The sequence below is a fragment of the Pongo pygmaeus genome, chromosome 11, assembly GCF_028885625.2.
Source record: "Pongo pygmaeus isolate AG05252 chromosome 11, NHGRI_mPonPyg2-v2.0_pri, whole genome shotgun sequence".
Taxonomy (NCBI): Eukaryota; Metazoa; Chordata; class Mammalia; order Primates; family Hominidae; genus Pongo; species Pongo pygmaeus.
In genome coordinates, this window is record NC_072384.2 from 125,505,943 (window position 1) to 125,519,744 (window position 13,802).

Below are 13,802 nucleotides of genomic sequence, written 5' to 3' on the forward strand. Positions count from 1 at the left end.
GAGGGATGGGCGCGGGTGCACTGTAGCAGGGTGAGAAGTGAAAGAGGTGGATGTGGCTGGGCTTGCAGGGAAGGTGGCAGGTACACATTTGCCTAGGGCCACACCAGATGGGTGACTTTGGACAAATGCAGTAATAGCTACAGCTGCATAGTTCAATGCAGCCACCACTAGCCATAAGTGGCTATGAAGTCCTTGAAATGTGGTTAGTGTGACAAAGGAACTAAATCTTTAATTTTACTTAATTTTATTTAATTTTGATTTAACTTTAAGAATCGATTATTTTATCTAGTAATTGGAAAACATTTAACTAGTTTTGGAGAAACCTTGGAATATGAATTTACTGTTTCAACTATAAATTTTATGAAATCTGAATACTGAGCAAATATTTGTGATTAAAGATTTAGCATCCAAATCGAAATGTGTTATATGTATAAATGTACACTACATTTTGAAGATTCAGCGTGAAAAAAGACTATCAAGTATTGTAATAATTTTTATATTGATTACATGCCAACATAAGAATAGTTTGGATATATAGGTTTAAAGAAAATATATTATTAAAATTAATTTAATATGCTTTTTTTCTTTTTCAAATATGGCCCCTAGAAAATTTAAAATTACATATGTGGCTGACATTATATTTCAATTGGTCAGAGCTACTCTGTGTGCTTTAATTTCTTTCTTAACTATATTGGAATAAAAATCACAATATCCTTCAGAGGGACTGCGGCAACAAAAAAAGAATCCTGTGCAAAGTTTGTAGCAAAGTGACCATCAGAATTGGAAGTGCTCAACAAAGAACTATTATTTTTGGACATTATTTCCATGTTTACTTCCTCCAATTATTCATAAAGCAGAATTTAAGATAATCTGTGGGTTACTCAGTTCTCATAAAGTGTATGAAAGCAAAGAAGGCCCTTGATTACCCAGTGACCAATATTAAGGATGCAGATAATCTACCAAATGAATCCATATTCTTTCCACCTAACAGATTCCTACTTTCTACCTTTATGACCCATAAGATATGGCTTGCATTCATTCATTCATCAAACCTTTGATTGAGTACCTATTGGTAGAAGAATCAAGATTCTGTAATTTTGCATTCTTAAGTTCCTTAACGATTACAAATCTGTAATAAAAAATCTACTCACAATTAAAAACATTGAGATAACTTTAAAATTACAAATGAGATACAATCTATTCTCCATCTCTAAATTAGTAAGTTCAGTTGTACCTACTGAACTTAAAATGCATTCTCTCTCACGTGATTTTCGACTTTTCTTTATGATTGTGGTGGTTTTAAATTCTAAACATTCAGGATTTTGTTCCTTATAATTTTTAAATTTGGCATAATTTGAGAACGACAAAGTTGAAATTAAATGGTTAATTTCAGTTGTATTAAAGGATGCAACATTCCTTTAATAAATGGTGAAAGGAAAACAAGAAGAAACTGAAAGTTAAATTTCGGAAAACTGGCAATTAGTGGATAACACAGAAGAGAACTCAAATAAACTTATGTTCTTTGAATAATCTATTTGTGTTAATAATCTATTCAATAAGTATTTCAGTGCTCTCATAAATAAGCTAACTTTGAATTTCCATTTCCACACATTTTATGAAGCACAAATTAAGTTTCTGCTTAACAGTTAGATTCTTTTTTCTATAACAATTCTTTAAAGTAAATTAAGCTTGTAAATTTTTCTTTGTTTCAATAAGACAATATACACAATAATAATAGCTAAAATTTAGTGAGTTCTTACCAAGTGCCAGGCACTCTTACAGGTCCTTTACTTGAATTCACTCAATGAATCCTTAAAACAACCCTGATAGATAGTATGGTAGGCAGAACAACAGCCCTTTAACAATGTACATGTCTTAATCCCCAGAACCTGTGCCTATGTCATTTACACAGCAGAGGGTAATCCAGGCTGTAGGCGAGAATCAGCTAACCTAGAGATGAGAGAGGATCGTGGATCAGCCAGGTGGGGCCAATGTAATCACAGGGGTCCTTAGGAGTGAAAGAGGAAGGTGGGAGAGTCAGAGGTCAGAGTCGGAGAGTCGCTGGAAGACACTATGCTCCTAGCTTTGAAGATGAACCAGGACCACAAACCAAGGAATGTGGGCAGCCTCTAGAACCTGGAAAAGGCAAGGAAACAGATTCTCCCCTAGCGCCCCCAGAAAGGAATGCAGCTCTGCCAATTTTAGCCCAGTGAGATCCGTTTCAGATTTCTGAGCTCCAAAAATGTAATACACGTGTTTTAACTGTAAGATAATATGTGTGTTGTTTAAAACTAAGTTCGTGGTAATTTATTACGGCAGAAATAGGAAACTAAGGCAGATAGGTACCCTCATGACTCTCATTTTACAGACAGGGAAGCCAAGGTATACAGAATTTAAATAGCTGACCCAGAGATCACACTGCCAGCAAGTGCTTTGGCAAGTGACTCAGACCCACACACCCTGGTTCCTCACCCATGGCAATGCAATGTAAATCAGGGCTGGCACGTGGCATTTTCTCATGTGGTTTCTGGGTACGGAGTGTTTTTCTCTTTCTTCTTAGCATCTTTTTATCCTCCAGGTCTCAGCTGCATTGCCACTGCCTTAGGGGAGGCCTTCCCTGACTGCTTTGAGGAGGTGCGATGTTCAAAGGATGCAGTTTTAAGGTAAGGTGGAATGCAACTCTCAGGGAAGTACTTATCATGATTACAATTTTCCATTTGTTTGAGCTCTGTCTCTGCCACCAAACTGTAAGTGCAGGGCAGCGGCAGTCTTTTGTCATCTGTGCCTACCAAATGCAAGGTGCAGTTGTCTCAGTTGTTCACTGAATTTCGGATGTTTAGACAATCTAACCATGACAAACTCACTGCATGCAAATTGAATGTATTGGGCATGGTCTTAAAAACTAAAATATGTTCCAGCAGAATGAAATAGATTTGGAAAAATGAATTTCAAAAACCCTAAGCTTTCACCCCTATCAGAGTAAATCAGCTCCATGAAAATAAAATCTGAGAATAAAACAGCTATCCACAAGAAACTTATTGAAGGCTGACAAAAATACGGTATTTATATCTGGTTTGCCAAAGACACATTATATCCTCAACTGTATTACTCAGTTTTCACAAAGTTTTATTATATTGAAGCCTGGTGTTTAAAGAAAATCCTACAAACCACTCTTCTAGAAGGCAAAGAAACAAAACCCAAAACAAGCATACCAATTTTTTCTATATTTGATTATGTTTTAAAAATTAACAGACGTTTTATTAGCAGTAATTTGTTGGAGTCTATACTTTTTCTAGCCATAAAACTACATGTTTCTACTTGGTAATATGATGTTTTTCATCTCCACATATGATTTCCCCCAAAATACTTACATCCACTAAAGGTATGTTCTATATGTTCTATATGTATATATTATATATGTATATAAAATATATATGTATATATTATATATATATATAAAATATATATGTATATATTATATACATATATACATATACTATATACGTATATATGTATATATTATATACATATATACTATATACGTATATATGTATATATACGTATATTATATATGTATATTATATACATATATGTATATTATACATATATAATACATTATATATACATATATAATACATTATATATACATATGTAATACATTATATATACATATGTAATACATTATATATACATATGTAATACATTATATATACATATGTAATACATTATATATACATATGTAATACATTATATATACATATGTAATACATTATATATACATATGTAATACATATAACATATATGTATATATTATATATAAAATATATATTTTATATATATATTTATATATATTATATATAAAATATATATACACACACACATATGAGTATATGTATGTGTGTGTATGATATGTATTTATCTATAGCTCCATCTACATATAGTTGAATTTGCTTTGTTTTTGATATAAGTTTCTATATATCACCTCCCCCAATCACCACACCCATACCCGGTTTTCTGCTTTTCTTTATCACTGTGTTGATTTTAGATTTTAAGCTGTTTTGATTTTTCTTTTTAGACATTGTGTATTTTTTCTTTGCTTCTAATCATTTCTAAATTTGGTACAATTTGGAGAATTAAAAAGATGCAAGATTATCTGAACAAGATGATACAGGATGTAATCTGAGTTTAGTAAGCCTTTGCCTCGAAGACTTATGTTGCTAATTACTAAGGCTCTCATTACATTCAATTAATTCTTATACCCAGAGAGAAGCCATGCAATTCATTTGTCCATTTTCTGTGGCTTTGGGATTCAACTCAAAATTAGTTCACAAGGGAAAATAACTACCAAAGATTCTATGTGCTTTAAAGCTCCATGTTATACCCATCTATGGTAGACTGTTTAAACTCATACTCCATGACACAGGCGTTCTTTCCCAGGGGAATCTGATAATATTAGTATATTCAAGATTCAACCTCACTGAAATGAAATAGAAACATTAGCTCAGGATTTAGAGATTCTGGAAATTGTTTCTTCTTTATACATATACTGAAAAAGATGAAACTGGGCAAAACATGTTAACATTCTTTGATAATAAAACTTTATTAGGTTAGGATATTTACTATAGGGATAAGAAGAGAGTCAATTTATTTCCTTTTGAGTAGTTTCCGTAGTTTCCATAGTATGTCCCTCTCTGGTCCTGATTGTATTCATAGGACACAAATTAAACAAATGTATGTTCCAAAGATATGGAATTACTGTTTTCATAAATAATTCATTTCCTTCATTGAACTTGCTTCCTTATATGAGGTTCTCAAAGTACTTGAGCAGGAAAGAAGAATTATTGTCTCCTGCAAGTGGGGGACCCAAATGTGGAGATTTGTTGAAGGTCAAAAAGCAAATCAAGTAGAAGCTTGATAACACCCTCACTGGCCTCTCTTGTTCACTGTACCACCTTTTTTGGGGTGTGGAACAAATACAGTGAAATCCTAACGTAAATCACCTCCCTATATTGCTGAGTGAGTTACCCAGTGGATATAATGAATTCTGACCAGCACACTGTGGATTTCTTATAAGCCATGTGAGCCTGCTGACCTGCAAGACTCCATTGCTTTATAATGTGAATTAGTTTACAATGTGATTCTACAAAAGTCACAGGAACAAAAAACCAAACACTGCATGTTCTCACTCATAAGTGGGAGTTGAACAATAAGAACACATGGACACAGGGAGGGGAACATCACACACCGGGGCCTGTTGAGGGGTGGGGGGAAAGAGGAGGGAGAGCATTAGGACAAATACTTAATGCATGCAGGGCTTAAAACCTAGGTGATGGGTTGATAGGTGCAGCAAACCACCATGGCACATGTATACTTATGTAACAAACCTGCACGTTCTGCACATGCATCCCAGAACTGAAAGTAAAATTATAAAAAAAGACAATATTCTGGTGCTTCCAACAGACAGGACAGATAATAGTCCCCATTTAGCCAACTAGGAGAAATGAGTCAGCATGTCTAGGTCATCTGGGCTTTTGTTAATATTAAGTGACAGACTTGAGACTCTGACTTGAAATCTAGAGTTTCTCAATCATAGCAGTTCTCAGACTCTCAGGTGAACAACAGGTACCCAGGGAAAAAACCAAGTTCCCTAGTATCTTGTCGGGGATAACAGAAAATACACTGTAGAGGTCAAAGTTATTTAAAAAAAAAAAAAAAGGTTCCTTTGTGGTTGAGGCCACGTCATTCACCAGACAGGGGTCAGTAAGCATTTTCTGTAAATGGTCAGAATACTTTAGGCTTGGTGGGCCATATATGGTCTCTGTATCTTTTGCCCTATGCCACCCCCTTCCTCCTTCTTTTGTTTTTGGTTTTGTTTTGTAACAATTTAAAATTGTGAAAATCATTCTTAGCTCAAGCACTGTATGGCTGCAGGCAGATTTTGACCCACAAACTGTATAGTTAATCAGAGTGCTGGACCAGGCAAATTCTGGAGCACCAACAGAGGACTTGTCAGGGAGGTCTTGGAGCAGTAACTGCAATTCCCTTACTCAGAAATGTTTGCCATATAAGTGCACACATCCTTGACTCACAGAGGAGATTTCACCTTCCCAACTCACCACAAATTTAGGCTATTGTTAATTTCCTGCCTTAGACCAAAATTCAAGACAAAGCCATATTTGGCTTGCTGTATATACTAGATCTTTGGCAGTCCTAAATTTAAATTTTATGGTTTCTACTATTTCAGAGAAACCCCAGAATGTTCATGGATTTTAAAGTTTTTTTTCACTTTTGAGTTGAGACCTGTGAATCCGGTATGTGGGTATTGGTCATATAACCAAAGTGAGACTAGTAGCCTTACCAACACTTGCTTTTCTTTCTCCTCTTGTGCCACCTCTAAACTCCAAAGTGTGAACAGAAAAACAATCTCTTTTGGGGGAATGGGGAAGAAAAAGACTTAAAATGAAGCTAACTTCTGGGGTTGGTGATGAGTAAATGACATAAGAAATAATAGACATTAACCAGAAAATAGTAAATCTACATAAATTGAATTAGTGTCTGAGAACTTTAAGAAAATATGCTATAAAGGAAGTAAAAAAATTATGAAAGTTTCTGTTAATTCTCCCACCAAAAAAAATTTCTGAGTGAGAGATAAAATTAAAGCTTTAAAGGAATTTCTTCATTTTTTCCCCGTTAAACTTGACTTTATCATAATAGGCCATTGTAATGGTCTCAGATGTCAGGATTCATGTGTTTCTTTTAAATAAGAATCTACATTAGTTAATTTTGATGTTTAGCAATTTCTCTCCACTTTGGACTATATAAGCTAGACTACAATTATGCCAGCCCAAATCTTATCTCTGCACAAAGATTCGGAATCTAGACCACAGGAATGAGACTCTGATACAACTTGCATTATGAAGTTTTGAATGCCAAAGCCTTCTGAAGGGTATCAATATTCAAAGCCTTGTATTTATCCTGGCAACTTTCTTCATCCTTAACTCACTCTTGGACATTTCAATTAAGAGTTAAGTGGGCATCTTTATCAACTGAACTTTGCATATTAGTGCCAACTGCTTAAAAATATCAGATAATCAACAGATACTTATTTAGCTTCGAGTATGTAAAAGGCTTTGGGCTGGGTACTAATGGAGCAAGAAGGAAGCTTAGAGGCTAGGTGTGGTGGCTCATGCCTGTAATACCAGCACTTTGGGAGGCTGAGGTGAGTGGATCATGAGGTCAGGAGTTTGAGACCAGCCTGGCCGACATGGTGATACCTCGTCTCTATTAAAAATACAAAAAATTAGCAGGTATGGTGGCATGTGCCTGTAATCTCAGCTACTTGGGAGGCTGAGGCAGAAGAATCGCTTGAACCCGGGAAGCGGGTTCAAGCAGTGAGCTGATCTCAGCAGTGAGCTGAGATTGCACCAACACACTCCAGCCTGGGCAATAGAGCAAGACTCTGTCTCGGAAAAAAAAAAAAGTAGGCTTACTTTCTGTCTTTGAGGGTCAAGGTCAAAGCAAGGAGACCATTAATTAGGAAGCGATTGCTCTGGTAGATGGAATTTCCTGTCTACCAGTGAGATAAGAAAAATATGTGATCAGCAAGTAAAGAAACAATTATACATTCAATTAAATAGGCTGAGATGTGTTAGAAAGCAATGCATGATTAACTTTCAAATGGCTTTATACACTATAAATATTATAGGAGATTAGAAGAGAGAAAGATCATTTATCAATTGTTTATTAGTGTTTACACTGGGCTAGGCTTTACTCCTCTTTATATAGTTCCTTAAAACTCCAGACATATATGCAACTTCCTACTTGACATCTCCATCTATAGACCTAACAGAGATTTCAAACCCAGCATCCTTAGGGTGAGCTTAGATTCTCTCTCCAAACCTTCCACTCCTGTGTTCTTCTTTATCTGAATGGCAACTTGTTTCTTCTGGACATTCACGCCATAACAAGCACAGTCAACTCTGACACCTTTTCCTTTCCCACACTTTATATTCAATCCATAGGCAAACTCTATTGGTTCTACTTTTGAAATCTATCCAGAATCTGACTACTTTTCACAGCCTCAACAACTACCATCCAGGACTTTGGGATCATTGCAACCACTTCCTAATTAATGGTCTCCCTGCTTGGCCCTTGACCTTTTATGGCCAGAGATCCCATTACTTCCCTGCTTCAGGACCTCCCAGTTAGTGGGGTTATAGTTAATATAACACTCACTATTCACCAGTCACTGTTTTAAGCAATTTGCACCTATTAACATACTGAATTCTCACAATAACCTTACACCGGTAGGTGCTGTTACTTTTTACATTTTATCAATGAAGACACAAAGACACAAGGAGGACAAGTCATTCATCAAGATCACACAGCTAGTCAATGGCAGAGATACAACTCAAACCCTGACATTCTGGCTCCATGGCCCAGGCTCTTAACCTCTGGGCCTGCTTCTTCCAGTGGCTTCCTTTCTCACTTGGAAAAAGCCTAGGTCTTCCTGACAGCTGTGTGCCTGACATGATCTGACCCCATTGCCTCCCTGACCTTGCCTTCTATGACTCTCTCCTTGGCTCATGTGGACACACTGGCCTCCTTGCTGTTCTGCTAACACCCCAGGCTTCTTCTCACATTAGGGCCTTTCACCTTGGCGGGTCCTTCTGCATAAGGCATTTCCCTGCTGAAAGTGGCATGGGTCATTCCTTTGCCTCCTTAGGGTCTTTCCTCAAATGTCACTTTTTAGTTAAGATGTCCCTGATCACATCCCTATTGAACGTGTTACCGTTACATCCAGGCACTGTTCTAAGCACTTAACACTTACTTTATTAAACCCATACAACTGCTCTAATTTGATAAAATTTCTATCCTCATTTTACAGCAGAGGAAAAGAGACACAGAGATGTTAAACGGCATGCCCAAGGTCACACAGCTGATAAGTGATGAAGTCAGGATTCCAACCTAGGTGCTCCGGCTCCAGAGTCTGTGATCTTACAAAAAAAAAAAAAAAAAAAAAATCAATATACAAAACTTCGTGACTAATGGGCAGTGGGAAAGTGAATAAAAAAGAAAAATCAAAGTTTGTTCAGAAGTTTAGAGCCAGAGTGAGAAGACAATTAGCCAATATAAGAACATCACACTGGAGGAGGAGAAGAGGTGGACAGTTTAGATTACCATCTTCCACAGCCATGTTTCTCAAAGTGTCATCCAAAGTACTCCTTCGTCAGAATCAACTGGGAGTGCTTGCTACAAGAGCAGATTCCTGAGCTCCACTCCATACCTTCTCATACAGAGTCTTTGGGGTCAACAGCTCAAGGATTAGCATGAATGAAAACTCCTAGGTGATTTTGAAATACACTAAAATTTTCAAACCACCATCTTGGAAAACAGAAAATATTTTCATTGGCTAAAGTTTGTAGACTAAGTGTCACAATTGTAGTGTAGCATTTCCATAACTACAAGACTGGCGAAATGTTCTATCACCTTCAAACTTTGCAACTTAGGGTAGGGACTTTTGATGGGTTTGTTCATTGGCGGATTCCAAGTGTTTGAACCAGTGCTTGGACCATAGTGGGCTGGCAATAAATGATTAGTGAGTGTGTGAATTTTGGAGTGGCCCAGAAGAAATTTTCCAGATGCACAATGACTTTGTATGGGCACATTTTACTCAGAGTGGCCCAAGATTTCCATCAGACTTCTTACATAAATTCAGTTTACTGGTTTTATCATTATTTCCTTAGAAGTGTGAACAGACTGGAAAATACACTGGCTTTTGGAATCATTGCTCTAAGTGTGATTCGGGGAGCTGGCATTTAGCAGCTATGTGATGTTAAGATATTCAACCTTTCTAAGCCTTTATTTTCCTCATTAGTATAATCTTATCACCTTATTTAATATCAATAAAGGTATTATATAAATCAAAAGGATCCTTGGAAAAATATTATGACTAGGTGAGTAGTTTTTTAAAATTTCTGAGTTATTTTGAGGTGTAAGGTTTTTTTTTTTTTTTTGCAAATTTCTAGCTGCAAAATTTTATAGACTAACAAAATTAGAAAAATAAGACTCACTGGTATAGCATGAGCACTACACATAGTTATAGAGTGTGTTAATGTTATTAACAAGAGTTAAACTTGGAAAACAAAGATTTCTTTGACATTTGAACCTATTTCAAATCCTTTAAAATTTAATTTGTGAAAACTTATGGGAATAATAAACATGAAACTATTCCTATTTAGTGTTTCCTTTTAGAAATAATCACAGCCCCCTAGTTCAAGAACCATATTGCTTTTTGAAAATAAAATATTGATTTGTTGAAGAAGTAGGCAAATAATGTTATAGTTTAGTATTCTGTCACTCAGAGGCATAGCCCAAGCCAAATGACTTTCATTTAAGAACTTTTAGAGTAGCAGGTATTTTTCATTCATTATTTACTACATCCTTGATATCTCAACATTGAAATCTAAGAGAAAAAAGTCGATTATGCTGAAGCCACCTAGACTTCAATGTCTCTTCAATTTTGGAAACTTTACCATACCATCTATTCTGATTTTAGTGACTAAGCAGATCTCTTTTTAAACTTAAAGAAAGAAAGAACTCTATCCTCAAATTTATTCTTGCTGATCAAACAGATGCACAAAAAAGGAAAACATTGTTTATTACAATTAAAGCACAGACAAAAATGTAATTTGACAAGTGGCAAGAAAAAGCTTTCTAATGAAAACACTATGCATTCTACAAAATTCTTAATTCTTTATTCTAATATTGTGCCTAAGTTAGGCATTCTGGAAAGGCAATTTGCTTTGCAGAGTCAGAAAGAAAAGCCCCAAATATCCTGAAGTTAAAGATCCAACTATCAGCATCTATACAACTTCAATGGTTACATGTGATTTTTAAAAAATGCCCATTTTGGGCTCTTCTTTCAAATTATAGTTATAAAATAAAATCCACTCACTTAAACCAAACTCCAAATTTTTCTCTTATTTTCTGCACAAAAGGTAATAACAACATGCAAACCATGAGGCAGAAGAGAATTTCTAGTAGACCGAGAAGCTGTACAATTTCATGACAGATACAACAAGAAGAAAATATGCTCTTTGAATGATAGAAATAGTTCTGAAAGATTTTCAGAGTAGTAAACTCTAGGTCACACATGCCTTTATCTAACGCTAAACACCAAAACCCCTAAATTGTAACCTCTCTATAATAATAGTTCAATCCACTGAGGCTGCTTTACCACGGATACCATACCATTATGATGAGGGTTCTGGGTCTATTCATTTCATCGTCACTTTCCAGAGGCAAAATTTCGTGGGATGGTTCCTCTTGGCGTCGTCTACAAATGTGTGGACAGCTCCTCTGGACCACAGAACGAAAAGCTTGAAGCAGAACAATGCTGGCAGTGCAGCCCATCGCTGCATCCTGGAGCCTACAAAATAACTTCTATGTTGATGCTATGTTTGCAAAACAGTGGCTCCTTGTCTCTGAAAACAGCCTACACTGCAGCTGCAGCCGGCTCACTCTCCAATCACTTCCTTGAGCTCTGATCATCTGATCATGGCCAAATAGCTTGGATGCAGAGATGGGAAAGATTTGATCCACGGAAACTGAACACACTCAGGAATATTAGAGCACTGCGCTCAGAAAGTATTTCTCAATTCACATCGAGAGCATGTTTCCTGTTCATTACAATGAAGCTCTTCAATTCTCCTTTCAGAGGTCTGAATAAATATGTCTTTCCCACTCAGACACACAAATAAATTACTTTTTCAAATCACATAACTGAAAACCTGACTTTACACTGACAATTTTTCCTGAGGTATCATGTAAAGAGTGAAAATGATTTTTTTTTAATAAACATAAACACTTCCTGAAGGAAATTTTGCTGGACATCTCACTAAGTGATTGAGGTTTTACTTTTCATAGCTCATAAGTTCCAGAAATGAAATTGGCTTATCTGAAACATAGAGTTCACTAGATCAAGATGATTTAACAAAAGTATGCACGCATTAACCAGCCCTGCGTGAGAGACACCAGTGTTCCCCTGTGATTTCCTCTCAATAGTATGGTTGTTCTGTTCCCACACATGCAGTTCTGCAGCCTAACACAATTTTATATTTACATATGCGGCTTGCAGGGCTGAAAATATCTGTATTACTGAGGTCACTGAGCAAGTTCCGCCAAGCTGACCTCTTAGAAAAAGCAGCTGTAAAGCATTTTAACATCCTATCAATATGAATTCAAGGCTCTGGGAAGGACTTTGAGGTCTTTGGTAGTTAAAAGTCTGGTATTCCCTGACTCCTGCGAGACTAGTCACTTAGGAAAGAACCAAAGAGAAATGCTTAGAAATCACGTGTCCTTTCTGGAATGGCCTCAACATCTAATGGTATAGTGAAAGAGAATAGGGCAACAGGGGCTGCTTGCGCTAAAAATATCTCATGGAAAATAGATTTTGCTTACAAATGAGGAAAGTATGAAATCCCCAATAGAATTCGATGTTGAGATCTTTCTGCCAAGCTAATTCTTCCAGTGTAACTCTTGGAGATTCAAAGAAAAAAAATGTTTTCTGTGGTTTCTGGGCTCCTCGGCGTGAAGGGTGCTGCAGGAAGTTTTAGGAAGGATTGTTTTGCTGTAACGTGTGGCCGCCCCGGCCTCAGTAAGGTTGCTTTCGCGGAAGCATCTAGCATGATGCTCAAATAGGCATTAATTGCTCAATAATCTGTCACAACACAGCATCGTTTTAATTGGTATGTTCGCCCCAGAGAAGTAAAACATGCTTCTTTTTCTTCTTTTTCTTTTCTTTTAAGAAGTACTGGCTGCCAGTAGTTTTTCATCTCCCTCTGTTTTGAGCAAACATATTTTAGTGCTGCTGGAAAAAGAAGAAAAAAATGCTAATGATACTGGCAAGTCCCCTAAATCCCTCTGGACCTTTGTCAGACTGCCCGGGTGCTAATCTAAACCATTTTTACTCTAAACAACTAGGCCATTTACTGAACAGAAGCTACGATTTAGCCTGTCTGGTTTCTGTGTATTGAATATCTATATCTAATGGTGTCCACTTGAGACAAAGGGCAGAGTGGGCTTCTATGTTTGTGAATGTGTCTTTTCAAATAGGACAGTTCCTCTGGGCTCCCTGTATGGCAGTGCCCACCCCCACCCACTTACTCCCAACCCCCAGGACATATCTCTCTCCAATCACTTCCGTAGGTTCTGATCATCTGCTCATGGCTGCGTAGTTTGCAGGCAGCAAGCTGCTAGCTGGAAACGCTTAAATAGTCCACCAGCCCCAGTTAGAAACTGGAGAGAGAAGACAGATCCCTCCGCTATCCACCACGAGCTTGGCAGGCACGATGCACTTCACATCCTAAACTCCTCTCTAACCATCTCTCTCTAAATCTGGCTGACCTCTGGGGTGGCTTTTGGAATCAGATGTTTTGGCAGATGCCAAAGTCTTTAGGGAGACAAATGAGATGCTTTCTAGCTATTACAGTCCCGCCTTCATCGATCCCCTCTGCCTCTGAGGAATTCACCCCTATTATTGACGGGCTGCTGACAGGCTCTCAATATTCTCTCTCTCATTGTCTCCTCTCTCTGTTAGCCTCTGTTATCAAGCTAAAGGAAGGTCCAAGGATTAGTTTCTTTGGAATTCAGTACACACAACCATTATCCAGTGGACAAGAAATAAAAAGATGAAATGCAGGAAAGAAGAGTTGAGTATGTTCTCCAACATTTTCTCATGAAAGATTTCAAACATGCAGCAAAGTTGCAAGAAAGGGGTTGGGTTCTGAGCTCTGTGTTTT

The 13,802-nt window shown here is 37.0% G+C and overlaps 1 protein-coding gene across 4 annotated transcripts in view; it reads right to left on the reverse strand.

The window, feature by feature from the left end:
- DOCK10 (dedicator of cytokinesis 10) overlaps positions 1-13,802 on the reverse strand; it is a 274,133-nt gene that overhangs the window by 202,796 nt on the left and 57,535 nt on the right. Inside the window, exon 1 of one of the 4 annotated variants that reach the window (XM_063648412.1) lies at positions 11,254-12,837. The exons of 2 other annotated variants lie outside the window; for them this stretch is intronic. In XM_063648412.1, coding sequence (XP_063504482.1) covers positions 11,254-11,415 — 162 coding nt within the window. In that variant the 5' untranslated portion in view covers positions 11,416-12,837. Of the gene's footprint in view, positions 1-11,253; positions 12,838-13,802 lie in introns of those variants that run through there. One more of the 4 variants, XM_054477377.2, reaches the window with a different exon arrangement.